The sequence below is a fragment of the Oncorhynchus keta genome, chromosome 23 (assembly GCF_023373465.1).
Source record: "Oncorhynchus keta strain PuntledgeMale-10-30-2019 chromosome 23, Oket_V2, whole genome shotgun sequence".
NCBI classification, from domain to species: domain Eukaryota; kingdom Metazoa; phylum Chordata; class Actinopteri; order Salmoniformes; family Salmonidae; genus Oncorhynchus; species Oncorhynchus keta.
The window spans coordinates 33,999,455-34,017,520 of NC_068443.1; the positions used below are offsets into that span (position 1 = coordinate 33,999,455).

An 18,066-nucleotide genomic window follows, 5' to 3' on the forward strand; every position below is an offset into this window, starting at 1 on the left:
ATACAAGGGTATCCTTTCAAGTGAAACAGTTATCTTCTCTTCACAGTATTCACAATGGTACAGCAGTTTTAGTCAATACATGTAATCTAATTTATACAGTGCATGCAATAGTAGCTTTCAATCTCTTTACTAATGTCAGTTTAGTGGTGTAAGCATTTGTGGGGGGAGACATGTAAATTTAAGTAACTTTATTATTTAGTCTTTTATTATACATTCAGTTCAAGAACAGTCTACCAAGCTTGACTAAAAACAAGGCAAAAAATACAAGTGAGTTGTGTGGCATTGTTTTATGAACCCATCTGAGGGACTGGGACTAGTGGGGCAGATACAAAAGTCATGTATAGAACTGCCAACTTGTCTGGCAAAGGGAGTCAATAGTTGAAATTCTATACATTGCATTTTTATCTGTAACATTCTAAAATGTTGCACCCTCTTGATTAAGCCCCAGTTGTATGAGTCACCTTTCACTCTGCAGGTGGGAATATACATTTTCCCCTAACCACTGATAGGGGGGTCATTACACTATTAAAGTTCAAATCTGATTGGGGGTACATACAGAAGGGTTAACTGGTCCTAGATCTGTGGTTAGGGGCAAATTCTGAGCCCGTTGGTCCATTGATTGGCAATAGTAAGGTCCTGAGCAATGTGGTTAAAAGTGGTTTACACCACAAACACTCTTTCCCTTCCACATACCTTAACTCAGACACACTCCACTGATCAGGTTAATAGGTCATAGGAGCCCATTTCTGTTCACAAACACGGTTCACTTATGTTAAACTTTCCCTGTAAGTGTTCAACTGTAGGTGACTCCATACATGTATATGCATGGGCTATTGACTTAGAAATATCATAACAGATTGTCATATTTGTCTTTACATTATCTTAAAACATTTGAGGGTCATGGCCTGAAAAGAAAGACGCGCTGAATACCACCATCACTGAACGTTAGTTGCATTTCACAGCAGCAAGATTGACATATGGATTTACAGCTCAGACTGCAGATTAATTTGAATTAGGATGTTGAGTCAGTCTAAGAGAATTAGATTATTTACAATCAAAAGCAGACGATCTCCTGGGGATGTTTACCGAAGGATTACCATTCAAAACAAATATGTTTTATAAGAAATCAATGGGAAAAAACCCTGGTCTGTTCCTTCGGGTGACAATGCATTCAGAACATTTGCCTTATTGGCCTGAGACAGACCAGTTTCAGATAGAGCACAAAGAGTGCACTTCTTTGATGTGACAGGGTGTGAATTAAGTTCAAGCCTTCACTTTGAACAAGATACCACGTGCACGAGGCAGTGTCTGTAATGCAGCTTGCAGTATGCAAGCAGTCCAACATTGTGATGCTCTAAATATCCCTATGGCAAACCAAGTATCATACAGCCACGTTATTTTTATTTTTTAAAACACATTTGATCATTTTAAATTCTTTAATATAAAAAAAAATAAGACTTTGATATCTGTTGAGTGTAGTAGACCTTCCTAAAAAAACACTCACCCCCCTCTCTGCCAAGTGCAGTGCAATTTCAATAACAAAGAGAAAACAGCCTGCCTTCTTTTTTTTTATCATCCAGACAAAGGCCAATCAGGCAGGGCAATCATTCCCTACTCCACATGCAAAAGGGAAAGGGAGGAGAGAAGGAGAAAAGAGGGAGGGAGGACAGTGGGGAAAGATGGGGTCTTTTTGACATCCCTGCAGCCCCCACTCCTACCAGCCCATTTCCAGTCCAATTCTGGGAATAAATTAATAAGCGGTCACACAATAGCATCGGTCAGGTGATGAGTGTGAGTGAGTGTGTACATGCGTGCGTGCACGTGTTTGTGTGTGAGACGTTAAGGAGAAAAGTGATGGTCAGAATGTGTGTATTTAAGTAGACATGTTATACAAAGGGAACCCTTGTCTGTGTGTATCAGTATGTGTCTGTGGTGAATTAGTGCAGTGAGCGGAGATCCATTTTGCAGTGGCAGGGGAAGGACCGTGAGTGGGAGGTGGGGGACACTGAGGTGGGGGTACGAGATGTGGCACGGCGGGCGTGGGCCGGTTAGAAGCGGATGAATGTGGCATCGATCTGGCGTACGGTGGGCAGCGCCAGCATGATCTTCCTGCGGTATTGGGGGTCCTTCTGTAAGGGGTTCCTCTCCAGGTACACCGTCTCCAGGGCCTTGGAGCTCTTCAGCTCATCCAGATCTGACCAGTTCTCTATCTGATTATCATTCATCTGGGAGGGGGGAGGGTTGTTAGAGATTTCATATATGGCTTAACTTCTTTATCTGCAGCCTTGGACATATCTATTTCTCAAACAACGGACAGTGATCTACATTAAAAAATGACTCATCCATGCTACAGCCCTCCTTTCAATCTCCTTCCCTCTTACCCAGAATTCCTGTAGGTCTGTTAAATGGCTGATGTTTTCAATTTTCTTCACCCGGTTGGCTGCGATGTCCAGAGTTGTCAGCTTTTTCTGTATGTGGACAAACAGCATAAATTGAGTCACCACTTTAAATATTTTCAAATAGTTGCTATTAAACTAGTGTGCAGACATGTTAAGTCATAATTTTACAATAACTACAGTTGAAGCCGGAAGTTTAAATGTATTTGTCTAAGGTGTATGTAAACTCCGTTTTTCACAATTCCTGACATTAAATCCTAGTAAAAATTCCCTGTCTTAGGTCAGTTAGGATCACCACTTTATTTTAAGAATGTGAAATGTCAGAATAATGGTAGAGAGAATGAGTTATTTTAGCTTTTATTTATTTCATCACATTCCCAGTGGGTCAGAAGTTTATACATACACTCAATTACTATTTGGTAGCATTGCCTTTAAATTGTTTAACTTGGGTCAAATGTTTTGGGTAGCCTTTCACAAGCTTCCCACAATAAGTTGGGTGAATTTTGACCCATTCCTCCTGACAGAGCTGGTGTAACGGAGTCAGGTTTGTAGGCCTCCTTGCTCGCACACACCTTTTCAGTTCTACCCCCCAAAAATATATGGGATTGAGGTCAGGGCTTTGTGATGGCCACTCCAATACCTTGACCTTGTTGTCCTTAAGCCAGTTTGCCACAACTTTGGAAGTATGCTTGGGGTTATTGTCCATTTGGAAGACCCATTTGCGACCAAAGTTTAACTTCCTGACTGATGTCTTGAGATGTTGCTTCAACATATCCACAACATTTTCCTTCCTCATGTTGCCATTTATTTTGTGAAGTGCACCAGTCCCTCCTGCAGCAAAGCACCCACACAACATGATGCTGAAACCCCTGTGCTTCATGGTTGGGATGGTGTTTTTCAGCTTGTAAGCCTCCCCCTTTTTCCTCCAAACATAACGATGGTCATTATGGCCAAACAGTTCTATTTTCGTTTCATCAGACCAGAGGACATTTCTCCAAAAAGTACGATCTTTGTCCCCATGCGCAGTTGCAAACCGTAGTCTGGCTTTTTTTAAATGGTGGTTTTGGAGCAGTGGCTTCTTCCTTGCTGAGTGGCATTTCAGGTTATGTCGATATTGGACTCGTTTTACACTTTTGTACCTGTTCCCTCCAGCATTTTCACAAGGTTCTTTGCTCTTGTTCTGGGATTGATTTGCACTTTTCGCACCAAGTACCTTCATCTCTAGGAGACAGATCGCATCTCCTTCCTGAGTGGTATGACGGCTGCGTGGTCCCATGGTGTTTATACTTGCGTACTATTGTTTGTACAGATGAATGTGGTACCTTCAGGCATTTGGAAATTGCTCCCAAGGATGAACCAGACTTGTGGAGGTCTACCATATTTTTCTGAGGTCTTGGCTGATTTCTTTAGATTTTCACATGATGTCAAGCAAAGAGGCACTGAGTTTGAAGGTAGGTCTTGAAATACATCCACAGGTACACCTCCAATGGAATCAAATTATGTCAATTAGCCTATCAGAAGCTTCTAAAGCCATGACATTTTCTGGAATTTTCCAAGCTGTTTAAAGATAGTCAACTTGGTTTATGTTAACTACTGACCCACTGGAATTGTTATACAGTGCATTATAAATGAAATAATCTGTCTGTAGACAATTGTTGTAAAAATGACGTGTCATGCACAAAGTAGATGTCCTAACCGACTTGACAAAACTAGTTTGTTAACAAGAAACGCATGGAGTGGTTAAAACAAATTTTAATGACTCCAACCTAAATGTATGTAAACTTCCGACTTCAACATGTTCATTTATTTTTCTTTAACTAGGCAAGTGTGTAAAGAACACATTCTTATTTACAATGACGCCTACAAACGGCCAAACAGACAGCGCTGGGCCAATTGGGTGTCCCCATAGGGCGGCGCACAATCACGGCCATTTGCGATTCAGCCTGGATTCAAACCAGGGTGTCTATAATGACGCCTCAAGCACTGAGACGCAGTGCCTTAGACACCCCCATGTAAATCGCACATTATTATTTTTTAGATAAAACATTTTTTTTAAATACATTGTATAATCTACATGCAGTGAAGCCGCTAAACATTTACATCAAGTCATCTAGCAGACTCCCACCACATTACTTCATTAGGGATCCATAAATATTACATTCCTGCTCTAATTTTATTGGTCGCCATGGCAACGTGCATGGCCCTACAGTTGTGCAGGTTGCAGTTGACTCACGTTGTTCTCCAGGCCCTCTATGACCTCGATGCCATTGTGACTCAGGTAGAGCTCCTTCAGGTTGACCAGACCCTGCAGACCCTCCATCTTGGTGATGCGGTTACTCTGGAGGAAAGACGACAACACAACATCCACTTGTCTTCAATATTGTACCGCTGAATACTGAATAGGGTCACTAAACACAAGCATTTGCGTGTTAGAAATGCTGCAGTCTATGACTCGTTGTCCCACTGAACACAAAACTGAAGACTGAGGAAGTGGCAGACACTATTAAGCCACTGTGTGTGTGTGTGTGTGTGTACCTGGATGCTAAGGACTGTCAGATTGTGTAGGCCCTCCAGATGCTGAAACTGCGTGATCTTGTTGGTGCCCAGAAACAGACTCGTCAAGGAGGACAGAGAGTCCAAATTCTCAATTACCTGGAAACACGCAAAAAGCAACACACACAGACACACATTAGATCAATCAAGTCTTTGCGGCAACAATGACTCTTTCTGTTCCAAGGACTCTTTCTGTTCCAAGTGGCTGCCAATTGAGAGACGTGTAGACTTGGAGTAAGCAGAGCATAAGTGTAAAAAACATTAACACCTTCCTAATATTGAGCTGCACACCACCTCAGAACAGCCTCAATTCATCTGGGTTTGGACTCTACAAGGTGTCGAAAGTGTCCCACAGGGACGCTGGCACATGACTCCAAATGCTTCCCACAATTGTGTCAAGTTGGCTGAATGTCCTTTAGGTGTTGGACCATTCTTGATACACACGGCAAACTGTTGAGAGTGAGAAACCCAACAGCATTGCAGATCTAGACACAAACTGGTGCGCAGGGCACCTACTACCATAGCCCATTCAAAGGCACCTATCTCTTGTGGTCTTGCCCATTCACCCTCCGAATTGTACACAAACAATTAATGTCTCAATTGTCACAAGGCTTAAAAAATCCTTCTTCAACCCATCTCCTCCCCTTCGTCTACACTGATGGAAGGGGATTTAATAAGTGACCCCCCTAGAGATTTTTCCACATTGTAATTTAACAAAGTAGGATTAAATTATCTACAAAATACTCTTGTCAAAGTGAAATATTTATAAATTTAAAATAAAAGTGGAATGAAAAATCCAAATATCTTGATTAGATAAGTATTCAACCCTGAGTCAATACATGGAATCACATTGGGCAGCGATTACAGCTGCGAGTCTTTCTGGGTAAGTCTGAAAGCTTTGCACACCTGCATTGTACAATATTTGCAGATTATTATTTTTACAATTCTTCAAGATCTGTCAAGTTGGTTGTTGAAGTCTTGCCATAGATTTAAGCCGGTTTAAGTCAACATTTTAACTAGGCCACTCAGGAACATTCAATGTTGGTTTGGGAAGCAACTCCAATTTATTAGGTACACCCATTTAGTACTGTGTCGGACCCTTTGCCGCCAGATCAGCCCGGAATACGTCGGGACACGGCGTTCAAATCATTGCTCAATTAGTATCAAGGGACTTAACTTGTGCCAGGAAAACATTCCACACACAAATTCACCACAGCCACGAGCCTGTACCGTTGACAACAGGCAGGATGTGTCCATGGACTCATGCTGCTTACGCCAAAACTTGACTCTCGCATGTCGCAAAACAAACCGGGATTTGTCGGACCAGGAGATGTTTTTCCACTCAAATTGTCCAGTGTTGGTGATCGCGCGCCCACTGGAGCCGCTTCTTCTTGTTTTTAGCTGACAGGAGTTGAACCCGGAGTGGTCGTAACAGCCCATCCATGACAAGGTTCAACAAGTTGTGCAAGCCGAGATGCCGTTCTACACACCACTGTTGAGCTGTGTTTGCCCACAGGACCGCCGCTGACTGAATGTTTGCGTTGCACTATTCTCGGCAAACCCTCGACATTGTCGTGCATGAAAAACCCAGGAGGGCGGCCGTTTGAGATACCGGATCCAGCGGGCCTGGCACCGATGATCATACCACGTTCAAAGTCGCTTAGGTCATTCGTTTTGCCAATTCTAACGTTCGATTGCAAGCCATGGCCACGTGACTATAGGAGCAATCAATTTTCGTGAACAAGGTGCTGTACCGAATAAAAACAGGCTATTGTCCTGCTGAAAAGGTGAATTAATCACCCAGTGTCTGTTGGAAAGCAGACTGAACTAAGGTTTTCCTCTAGGATTTTGCCTGCTTAGCTCTATTCCATTGCTTTTTATCATAAAACACTCCCCAATCCTTGCCGATGACATGCATACCCATAACATGATGCAGCCACCACGATTGAACATTAAGAGTGGAGCTAAGGGATTTACCCCAAACATTACGCTTTGTATTCAGGACATGAAGTTAATTTCTTTGCCACATTTCTTGCAGTTCAGTGCCTTACTGTAAAAAGGATGCATGTTTTAGAATATTTTTATTCTGTACAGGCTTCATTCTTTTTACTTATTTAGGTTAGTAATGTGGAGTAACTACAGTGTTGTTGAACCATCATCAGTTTTGTCCTATCACAGCCATTAAACTCTGTTTTGGCCTCATGGTGAAATCCCTGAGCGGTTTCCTTCCGTTCCGGCAACTGAGTTAGGAAGGATGTCATCCGAAGTGTAATTAATAGTCACGTTAATTAGTCACGTAATAAGTAGCATGGACTGTGTGCAGTAAGTGTTTTACATGATTTGACTGGACTACCTCATCCCTGTACCCCACACATACAGATAATTTTAAGGTCCCTCAGTCGAGCAGTGAAATTCAACCAAAGACCAGGGAGGTTTTCCAATGACTCACAACATTGCACACATTGAACGTCCCGTTCAGCATGTTGAAGTTATTCATTACACTTTGGATGGTGTATCAATACACCCAGTCACTACAAAGATACAAGTGTCCTTCCTAACTCAGTTGCAGGAGAGGAAGGAAACCGCTCAGGGATTTCACCATGAGGCCAATGGTCACTTTAAAACAGTTACAGAGTTTAATGGCTTTGATAAGAGAAAAATGAAGGACAGATCAACAACATTGTACTTACTCCACAATACTAACCAAATTGACAGAGTAAAAAGAATGAAGCAGAATAAAACATTTAAAAAACTTGCATTCTGTTTGCAATAAGGCACTAAAGTAAAACTGCAAAAAATGTGGCCAAAAAATTAACTTTATGTCCTGAATACAAAGCGCTATGTTTGGGGCAAATCCACAACACATCACTGAGTACCACGCTTCATATTCAATCCCACCGCTGTCAATTGTTTTGGGGTGGCAGGTAGCCTAGTGGTTAGAGCGTTGGGCCAGTAACCAAAAGTTTGCTAGATCGAATCCCCGAGCTGACAAGGTAAAAATCTGTCCTTCTGCCCCTGAACAAGGCAGTTAACCCACTGTTCCTAGGCCGTCATTGTAAATAACAATTAGTTCTTAACGGACTTGCCTAGTTAAATCAAATAAAAATATAGATTTTAATATATATTTTGAAGCATGGTGGTGGCTGCATTATGTTATGGGTATGCTCGTCATTGGCAAGGACTAGGGAGTTTATGATAAAATAAACAATAGGGCTAAGCACAGGCAAACTTCAGTCTGCTTTCAAACAGACACTGGGAGATGAGTTCACCTTTCAGCAGGACAACCTAAAATACAAGGCCAAATATACACTGAATGACCAAAATTGAATGTTTCTGAGTGGCCTAGTTACAGTTGCAGAAAGAATGGACAGAGAGAAGCAGGTGAGTAATGGCTGGTAGCGGATGCGGCGGGAAGATCACAGCTGTCACATGATTATTGGATGAGGCACTCATTGTGATATGACATCACACTGTATTTGATATTATATTTGTAGAACACAGAGATGCATTCTGTGCTTAGTCAATGATTTTGATATGACAGAGACAAACAGTATTTTTTTCTTCAAAACTGCAAATATCGCCAAAAAGCAAGGAGTTTGCATCTCTGCATACAAAGTCTAAGCATATGTAATTGGTCGCACATTCCCTGTAACCCCTGACCCTTGGCCTCCGTCTCACCCGGATGCGGTTAGAGCCCAGCTCCAGCATCTCCAGGCTGGTGAGATGGTCCAAATTGGCGATGTGGCTGATCTTGTTGTGCAGCAGGAATAGCTTCTTCAGCCCCGTCAGACGCTCCAGACCCTCCACCTTCCTCAGAAGATTGAAGGACACGTCCAGCTGGCTGGAGAGCAGAGTCAAAATACATTCAGGTTTAATTCAAATTTACTGAGAGGAAACATTTTGTGCAAAATAGCACATGGAGTAACAAAGTTAATTCAGTTCTGTCAGTGTAACTGAGGAGAGGACACTTAATGGTTAGTAAAAGCTGGTCATCAAGGCAACCGCAAGGTCAGCTGATGGGAAGGTAAACACTGGTGTGTATGCATGCATTTATGTACAGTACCCAGTCAAATTTGGACAAACCTACATTGTAGAATAATAGTGAAGACACCAGAACTAAGAAATAACACATATTGAATCATGTAGTAACCTAACAAGTGTTAAACAAATCAGAATATATTTGAGATTCTTCAAAGTAGCCACCCTTTGCCTTGATGACAGCTTTAAAACACTCTTTGTATTCTCTCAACCAGCTTCATGAGGGATGCTTTTCCAACTATCTTGAAGGAGTTCCCACATATGCTGAGCACTTGTTGGCTGATTTTCCTTCACTCTGCAGTCCAACTCATCCCAAACCATCTCAATTGGGTTGAGGTCAGGTCAACTTATGCAGCACTCCATCACTGTCCTTTTTGGTCAAATAGTCCTTACACACCCTGGAGTGTAAGCGCAAACCAAATGGGATGACGTATCGCTGCAGAATGCTGTGGTAGCCATGCTGGTTAAGTGTGCTTTGAATTCTAAATAAATCTCAGACAGTGTCTCCACAAAGATCACCCCACACCATCACACCTCCTCGACGTTTCACGGTGGGAACCACACAAGATCATCCGTTCACATGGGGGTTGGAACCAAAAATCTCAAATTTGGACTCATCAGACCAAAGGACAGATTTCCACTGGTCTAATGTCCATTGCTCATGTTTCTTGGCTCAAGCAAGTCTCTTCTTATTGGTGTCCTTTAGTAGTGGTTTCTTTGCAGCAATTGGACTACGAAGGCCTGATTCACGCAGTCTGTCTGTTACTTGAACTATGAAGCATTTCTTTGGGCTTCAATTTCTGAGGAACTTATCCTCTGCAGCAGAGGTAACTCTGAGTCTTCCTTTCCTGTGGCAGTCCATCATAGCGCTTGATGGTTTTTGCAACTGCAACTGAAGAAAATGTCAAAGTTCTTTCAATTTTCAAGATTGAATGACCATGTCTTAAAGTAATGATGTACTGTCCTTTCTCTTTGCTTATTTGAGCCGTTCTTGGCATAATATAGACTTGGTATTTTACCAAATAGAACCATCTTCTGTATACCCCCCCCTACCATGTCACAACACAACCGATTGGCTCAAACGCATTAAGGACAGAAATTCGACAAATTAACAAGGAACTGTTCATTGAAATGCATTCCAAGGTGACTAGTTCATTAAGCTGATTGAGAAAATGCCAAGAGGGTGCAAAGCTGTCATCAAGGCAAAGGGTGGCCATTTTGATTTCTTCAGTATTATTCTACAACGTAGAAAATAGTAAAAATAAAGAAAAACCCTGGAATGAGTAGGTGTGTCCACACACTTTTGACTGGTACTATATGGGTCAGACTCACTCCAGTTCTGTGAGGGTCTGCAGGTTCTCAAGTTTGCGGATTTGGTTGTCGTAGAGATCCAGCTCCTTCAGAGTCACTAACGTCTCCAGGTTCTCAATGTTTTTGATCAGGTTCTGCCTTAGAGAGAGCGTCTGGAGACACGCAAACATTCAGCATTAGTTAATCTAGTCATTCGGTTTGTGCAGACAGTCTCCTTTACCCGAGGGTGATTGTAATCTATGTTTTCTATAAATAGCTATATGATGTTTTTAGAAATCATACTGTATGGGTGAAGGACTGACAGTAGTCAACCTACTGACCTTAGCCTTCCTCAACACCTCCAATCCCTCAATCTTCCCAATCCTACAGTGGACGAGATCAACATCCTGTGAAGAGAGGTAGGTGTGTTAGGCAGAGAACTAAATTGGAACACCATTCATAATTGTTATGGCAACACTAATTCCCATCCCTCCATCACCTCTTCCTCTGGGTCCAAGGTTATGGTATCCATATCAACGGGAGACTCCTCTTTAACTGTGTACAAAGAGAAAATACATTTCAAGAAGTGATTTGTAACACAGCATCTAGGCCTAACTAGAGTAGCATGTACTAGCTACAACAGTACAACATTTTCTCAAATCAAATTGTATTCGTCATATGCGCCTAATACAACAGTTTACTTACAAGCCCCCAACCAACTTTGTAGTTTAAAAAAACAATACAGATAAGATCAGGATGAAAGTAACAACTAATTAAAGTGCAGCAGTAAAACAATAGCGAGTCCATATACAGGGGGTACCAGTACAGAGTCAATGTGCGTTGGCACCGGTTAGTTGAGGTAGTATGTACATGTGGGTAGAGTTATTGAAGTGACTATGTATAGATGCAACAGAGTAGAAGCGGTGTAAAGGGGGGAGCAATGCAAAAAGTCTGAGTAGCCATTTGATTAGGTGTTCAGCAGACTTATGGCTTGAGAGTAGAAGCTGTTTAGAAGCATCTTGGACCGAGACTTTGCGCTCCGGTACCGCTGCCATGCGGTAGCAGAGAGAACAGTCTATGACGACTAGGGTGGCCGGAGTCTGACAATTTTTAGGGCCTTCCTCCGACACCGCCTGGTTTAGAGATCCTGGATGGCAAGAAGCTTGGCCCCAGTGACGTATTGGGCCGTACGCACTGCCCTCTGTAGTGCCTTGTGGTCGGAGGCCGAGCAGTTGCCATACTAGGCAGTGATGCAACCAGTCAGGATGTTCTCGATGGTGTAGCTGTAGAACCTTTTGAGAATCTGAGGACCCATGCCAAATCTTTTCAGTCTCCTGAGGGGGAAGAGGTGCTGTCGTGCCCTCTTGATGACTGTCTTGGTGTGCTTGGACCATGTTAGTTTGTTGGTGAAGTGGACACAAAGGAAGGAACTTGAAGCTCTCAACCTGCCCCAATACAGCCCTGTCGATGAGAATGGGGGCGTGTTCGGTCCTTTTTTTTTCCAGTAGTCCACAATCACCTTTGTCTTGATCATATTGAGGCCAGGTCTCTGACCTCCTCCCGATAGGGCGTCTCGTCGTTGTTTGGGCCTCCAACTGTTGTGTCATCTGCAAATTGAATGGTGTTGGAGTCGTGCGGTCATGAGTGAACAGGGAGTACAGGAGGGGACAAAACACACACCTGATGGGCCCCTGTGTTGAGGATCGCGTGGCAGGATGTGTTACCTACCCTTACCACCTGGGGGACGCCCGTCAGGAAGTCCAGGATCCAGTTGCATAGGGAGGTGTTTAGTCCCAGGGTCCTTCGCTTATTGATGAGCTTTGACGGCACTAGTGTTGAACACTGAGCTGTAGTCAATGAATAGCATTCTCACAGTTGTTCCTTTTGTCCAGATAGGAAAGGGCAGTGTGGAGTGCAATAGAGATTGCATCATCTGTGGATCTGTTGATGGTATACAAATTGGAGTGGGTCCAGGGTTTCTGGGATAATGGTGTTGATGTGAGCCATGACCAGCCTTTCAAAGCACTTCATGGCTACAGACGTGAGTGCTACGGGTCAGTAGTCATTTAGGCAGGTTACCTTAGTGTTCTTGGGCACAGGCACTATGGTGGTCTGCTTTAAACATGTTGGTATTACAGACTCAGACAGAGAGAAGTTGAACTTGCCAGTTGGTCTGCGCATGCTTGGAGTACACGTCCTGGTAATCCGCCTGGCCCTGCGGCCTCGTGAATGTTGACCTGTTTAAAGGTCTTACTCGGCTGCGGAGTGTGATCGCACAGTCGTCTGGAACAGATGGGGCTCTTATGCATGTTTCAGTGTTATTTGCCTCGAAGCGAGCATAGAAGTTAATCTTGGGCAGGTCGCAGTTGTTCTCAACTGGCCTACCTAGTTAAATAAAGGTGAGAAAATGTTTTAAAAATAGTTTAGCTTGTCTGGTATGCTCGTGTCACTGGGCAGCTCTCGGCTGTGCTTCCCTTTGTAGTATGTAATGGTTTGCAAACCCTGCCACATCCGACGAGCGTCAGAGCCGGTTTAGTAGTCCTGTATTGATGCTTTGCCTGTTTGATGGTTTGTCTGAAGGCATAGCAGGATTTCCTATTAACTTCCGGGTATTTATTTTATTTCACCTTTATTTAACCAGGTAGGCCAGTTGAGAACAAGTTCTCATTTACAACTGTGACCTGGCTAAGATAAAGCAAAGCGACACAAACAGAGTTACACATGGAATAAACAAACGTACAGTCAATAACACAATGGGTTAGAGTCCCGCTCCTTGAAAGCGGCAGCTCTAGTCCATGTCTTCTGGTTGGGCTATGTACGTACGGCCACTGTGGGGACGATGTCGTCGATGCACTTATTGATGAAGCCAATGACTGATATGGTGTACTCCTCAATGCCATTGGAGGAATCCCAGAACATATTCCAGTCTGTGCTAGCAAAACAGTCCTGTAGCTTAGAATCTGCTTCTTCTGACCACTTTTTTATTGATCTAGTCACTGGTGCTTCCTGCTTTCAGTCAGATTCAAATCAAAATATTTTTTGTTCAGTTTGTGCCAACTGAGCATGACTTGACACTTTACTTGTGTATAACCTTACCCTGTATACTTGCATAACACAATATTTAATTTGCAGAGCGCGTTTCCCACATTAAATTCACATAAGGTAGCAAACAAAAACAGTATTGATTCATCAACAAGTAGAAAAAAAGTCACAATACATCAATACATTACCTACTAATGCAAAAGAGACTTTATGCAAATTAAGTGATCAAACATTAATAGCTAGGTTCTCAGTTAAGTTTTAAATTAGGACATTGAAGCTGCCTCCTTGACATGTACAGGTAGGCCCCACCTGTGGCAGGAGGCTGGTTCAGGTCTACCTCCCCGTTGATGCTCTTCCTCCTGGTCTCATCATCTCCGGACTCCTCTGACTCTCCCTTCCGGTCCACTGCACACAGAACAGATGGGAAGGAACAGCCTGGGTCAGTTCAATGTAGTTTGAACATTATCACAGTTGAAGCCATGGATGAGTCATGACAACTAAAGCGCCCATGTAGCAGGCTCACATGATCGGACCCGCTTTTCTATGGATGGCTGTCTGCAAACTACTGCAAGCTGATCAGTAGAAGTAGAAACGTATTTATACTTAACTATATACAGTAGCTAGTATGGTTATTTTCGTATGTATCCGTCTGACAGTTTGAATTAGATGTTGGAAGAATCCGACAATATTGAAAGCAACATTTCCACGCTTGCTGACTGGCCAGCAAGGGCCGACCAACCAGCTAGCTGGAGTAGCTTGAAAGACCAATCACCATGAGATGTTCCCATTTCAACTACACTCAGTTGCTAGGCTAACTTGCTTTAAGTGGATGAGTCGGTCATTATTTGTTATATAGCTAATGTTAGCTAACTACAAAAAACATAGGAGGATGACATTTACCTAGGTACAGAAAAACCACGTTAGTTAGTACTAGTAGCTAGATAAATGCTAGCGAACGTAAACAACTTATTGAATGAAATAGCTAGCTACTGCCACTGGTGACTAACAACATTAGCTAGATAGCATGTCCACGGAGGGAAGGGCAAAGTAGCACAAAATAACATCCCCTGCAGGGGGGGGGGGGGTTCAATAATAAATAGTTAAATATATATTTAACCACCCTCATGAAATCCTATTTGTGATGCAATATTTTAAATTGTCACTCACCTTCCATCTCTTGAGGCTCTCCAACAGACAGGGTAGCCATATTTGTTTCCGATAACTCTCCCTTTTTAATTGACAATCTCCTCAGCCAATCAGGAGGCTGCATGTTTGATGCGGGCTCTGCCTTCAAAAGGGGTGCGTCACTGACCACAATAGACCATTTATCCGTTTGTTAGCGATATTCAAGATCACATTTGAATCCCGAAAATATAGACAAAACATACATGTTTAAACTGGAAAATATAAGAACTGCGACACTATCACAAAGAGCAGTTTAATTGCACTTTTTGACCACAGGATGGTGCCAATCACACATATTCCTGCACAAGAGGACACACATAGCCCTTCAACAAGGGCAGATAAATAAAATAAGAATAGAGTGTTTAAGGGAAGGTCATCCATAACCAGAAACATACTATAGATGGATGGTGTATATTTTTTAAACAATGAGTTGATGTACTTAATCTACTTCCCGAGTAGGTGTCATGACTTTCCTTTCATTTATCTAATCAACTATGTTTAATTGTTACCAGATTAAAATAATCATGTAACAATTAACTCATTAGGAGCACCACGAGAGCAATTATTTAAAGAGTTACCCGAATTAAATCACGCCCATCAAGTGTCAAAACAGTTCATCCTAACCTTGTATCAAATCATCATTCTGAACAATCATAATCTCTTGCATATGCAAAAAAAACAACAACACAGCCTTACATTTGATTCAGCACTACACATATTGGTTTAGTTATTTATTTACTAGCTAACTAAATGATAACACAGGATAAAGATACACACTTAATACATTAGAAACAGGTCCCTAGCGGACTGAGAATATGGTGGCTTTTTATAAAAGACATGGAGAGGGGGAGAGAGAGAGGGACTGAGACATAATACTTTGGTACATTTATAAACCACTCTCACAGTAATCATATACTTTGCACATGAACCGCCTCCCTTTTGGAGTAAGCCAAGCCTTCTTGGAAAGGGTTTGGTTGGGCCTTTCCACGGCACGCTTGTAATGCTCGGACCCCCCCCTTTCTTTGAAGATAGGCTAGCCAGCCATGTCGTTGGTTCCCATTGAGTGATGAGAGTAGTAGAATACGGTGATTCGAGAAGAGTTGTATAAGGATGGATGGTTTGAAGAGTAGTAGAATGGTCCCACTTCAATTCGCTTTTCTAGAAACTTTACTTAGGACAGCTAATCAGCCATACCAGTGATATTGTCTCTACCTCGTGTTGAGATTTCAGCGTTCAAACCCCTTTGGACGTGGCCTGTAGCTACACACTTCTTTGTTCTGAATGTTAATTTCTTTACCAATCCTTTTATGCACTCTAGTCGAAAAGGGACTGTTCCGTCAGGCTGACTGACACACTCTGACCTCACTCGGGGCGTGGCTACTTACTGTGCAAAGTTTTTGAAAACAAATTATCTCTTATGGCTACAAAAACCACATCCCTAACAGAAACATATTCGTAATTTTTCATATTTCATGCACAACGTAAAGGATGGAGACTTCATACATGTAGTGTATATACTTTCAGTTACAGTATTTCCTCTATAATATTTTTAATGACATCCCAATAATATAATAATATATATATACATCCCAAAATAACCAACAATAGTTTTCCATAGCTCGCCTCTAACCCTTCCTCACATTTGCTGTGAGAAATATTGTTCCAGTATTCACTTTAGAACATCTCTGGAGACAGCGCGCATTCCTTTATGAATTTGGAGAGGGAGACCCTAGATCTCCTCTGGGTGTGAGGCTGGTTTTCCATATGAAGTAAAGTACACGGAGTGAGACCGAGACGCTGCTGTTCTTGTTATCTTGACACAGATCTTTTACTGCCCAAACAATATTCCCCTCCACTGCGTACAAGGCTTTATAGGCCCTCTTCAGACACACTGCTGGTGAATGGGACTACTTTACTCCAAACTCAGTGTCGTGCCGTCAGAACCACACAGTGGCAAAACTCTCTGAAGCATGTGTGGAATCAATCTTTAATAACCTCCCTGTGTATTACATGGATACCATAATATACTTTCCGCTTAGATCATGCATCCTGCTCTGTGAACACTTCTTCGTATGAGCTGCTCGCTACTTTGTGTCGTGTCTTTACTGTGATTCATTTGAAGACATAGTTTTCAAAGATTCTCTGTAATTAGTATTACGCGATCAACTGATTAAGCATGTACATGTAATTAACTAGGATGTCGGGGCACCAAAGAACAATATTTCGATTACAAGGTTACAATTTCCTAATATAACCTTTCAGATATTTTCATATCTGATTCATAGTCTCCTGATTAATGATTTATTTACTGCACGTTAGTCTTATTCCAAACGTCGTAAATGGTTGGTTATCTGCACGAACCCAGTCTTCACTATGAGTCATCCATACATCAATTGTCTTAAATCATTTATTAAACTAAGTAATTCACAGAAATGCATAAACAGTAAATATGGTTACATGAAATGATAGGAGAATGTGCCCTAGTGGGCTAAACCGGCATCGCGGCTTGTTAGACAAAAAGGGGAAATGGAGGTCGACTAAGAAGTCACTACAGAGTGATAATTATAACAATTGAAATGCTAATCCTTTGCACATGAACGTTCACTCATTCGGGAACAATTGCAATCAATATTTACTGCTCAAAAAAATAAAGGGAACACTAAAATGACACATCCTAGATCTGAATGAATGACATATTCTTATTTCTTTACATGCACGTGCTGACAACAAAATCATCAATTGAAATCAAATTTATCAACCCATGGAGGTCTGGATTTGGAGTCACACTCAAAATTAAAGTGGAAAACCACACTACAGGCTGATCCAACTTTGATGTAGTGTCCTTAAAACAATTCAAAATGAGGCTCAGTAGTGTGTGTGGCCTCCACGTGCCTGTATGACCTCCCTACAACGCCTGGGCATTCTCCTGATGAGGTGGCGGATGGTCTCCTGACGGATCTCAGTGTGAACCTGCTTTCATCTGTGAAGAGCACAGGGCGCCAGTGGCGAATTTGCTAATCTTGGTGTTCTCTGGCAATTGCCAAATGTCCTGCACGGTGTTGGGCTGTAAGCACAACCCCCACCTGTGGATGTCGGGCCCTCATACCACCCTCATGGAGTCTGTTTCTGACCGTTTGAGCAGACACATGCACATTTGTAGCTTGCTGGAGGTCATTTTGCACATCTCCTTGCACAAAGGCGGAGATAGCGGTCCTGCTGCTGGATTGTTGACCTCCTACGGCCTCCTCCACGTCTCCTGATGTACTGGCCTGTCTCCTGGTAGCGTCTCCATGCTCTGGACACTACGCTGACAGACACAGCAAACCTTCTTGCCACAGCTCGCATTGATGTGCCATCCTGGATGAGCTGCACTACCTGAGCCACTTGTGTGGGTTGTAGACTCCATCTCATGCTACCACTAGAGTGAAAGCACCGCCGGCATTCAAAAGTGACCAAAGCATCAGCCAGGAAGCATAGGAACTGATAAGTGGTCTGTGGTCACCACCTGCAGAACCACTCCTTTATTGGGGGTGTCTTGCTAATTGCCTATAATTTCCACCTG

The 18,066-nt window shown here is 42.6% G+C and overlaps 1 protein-coding gene across 2 annotated transcripts; it reads right to left on the minus strand.

The window, feature by feature from the left end:
• Positions 1–173: 173 nt before the first annotated feature.
• Positions 174–14,625, minus strand: LOC118402196 (protein phosphatase 1 regulatory subunit 7). Of its 2 annotated transcripts, none has more exons than XM_035800206.1 (10): positions 14,487–14,625; positions 13,629–13,724; positions 10,777–10,832; positions 10,619–10,684; positions 10,320–10,450; positions 8,628–8,790; positions 4,932–5,048; positions 4,630–4,734; positions 2,382–2,468; positions 174–2,225 (listed from the first exon to the last, which is right to left on the minus strand). In XM_035800206.1, the coding sequence occupies exons 1-10, from the start codon at positions 14,587–14,589 to the stop codon at positions 2,049–2,051; spliced, it is 1,101 nt and encodes a 366-aa protein (XP_035656099.1). In that variant the 5' UTR covers positions 14,590–14,625; the 3' UTR covers positions 174–2,048. The 2 variants fall into 2 exon arrangements, with proteins under 2 accessions (XP_035656099.1, XP_035656100.1); XM_035800207.2 differs by lacking the exon at positions 14,487–14,625 and adding an exon at positions 13,928–14,043.
• Positions 14,626–18,066: the final 3,441 nt, after the last annotated feature.

Bases quoted from the DNA above. Each gene is read 5' to 3' on its own strand.
- LOC118402196 (XM_035800206.1), bottom strand. From the start codon at position 14,589: ATGCAGCCTCCTGATTGGCTGAGGAGATTGTCAATTAAAAAGGGAGAG. The intron at 10,685-10,776 runs GTGATGGAGGGA...CTCTCTTCACAG, and splicing joins CCTTGGACCCAGAGGAAGAG to GATGTTGATCTCGTCCACTG. The intron at 5,049-8,627 runs GTGAGACGGAGG...GCGTGTTTCCAG, and splicing joins TGGGCTCTAACCGCATCCGG to GTAATTGAGAATTTGGACTC.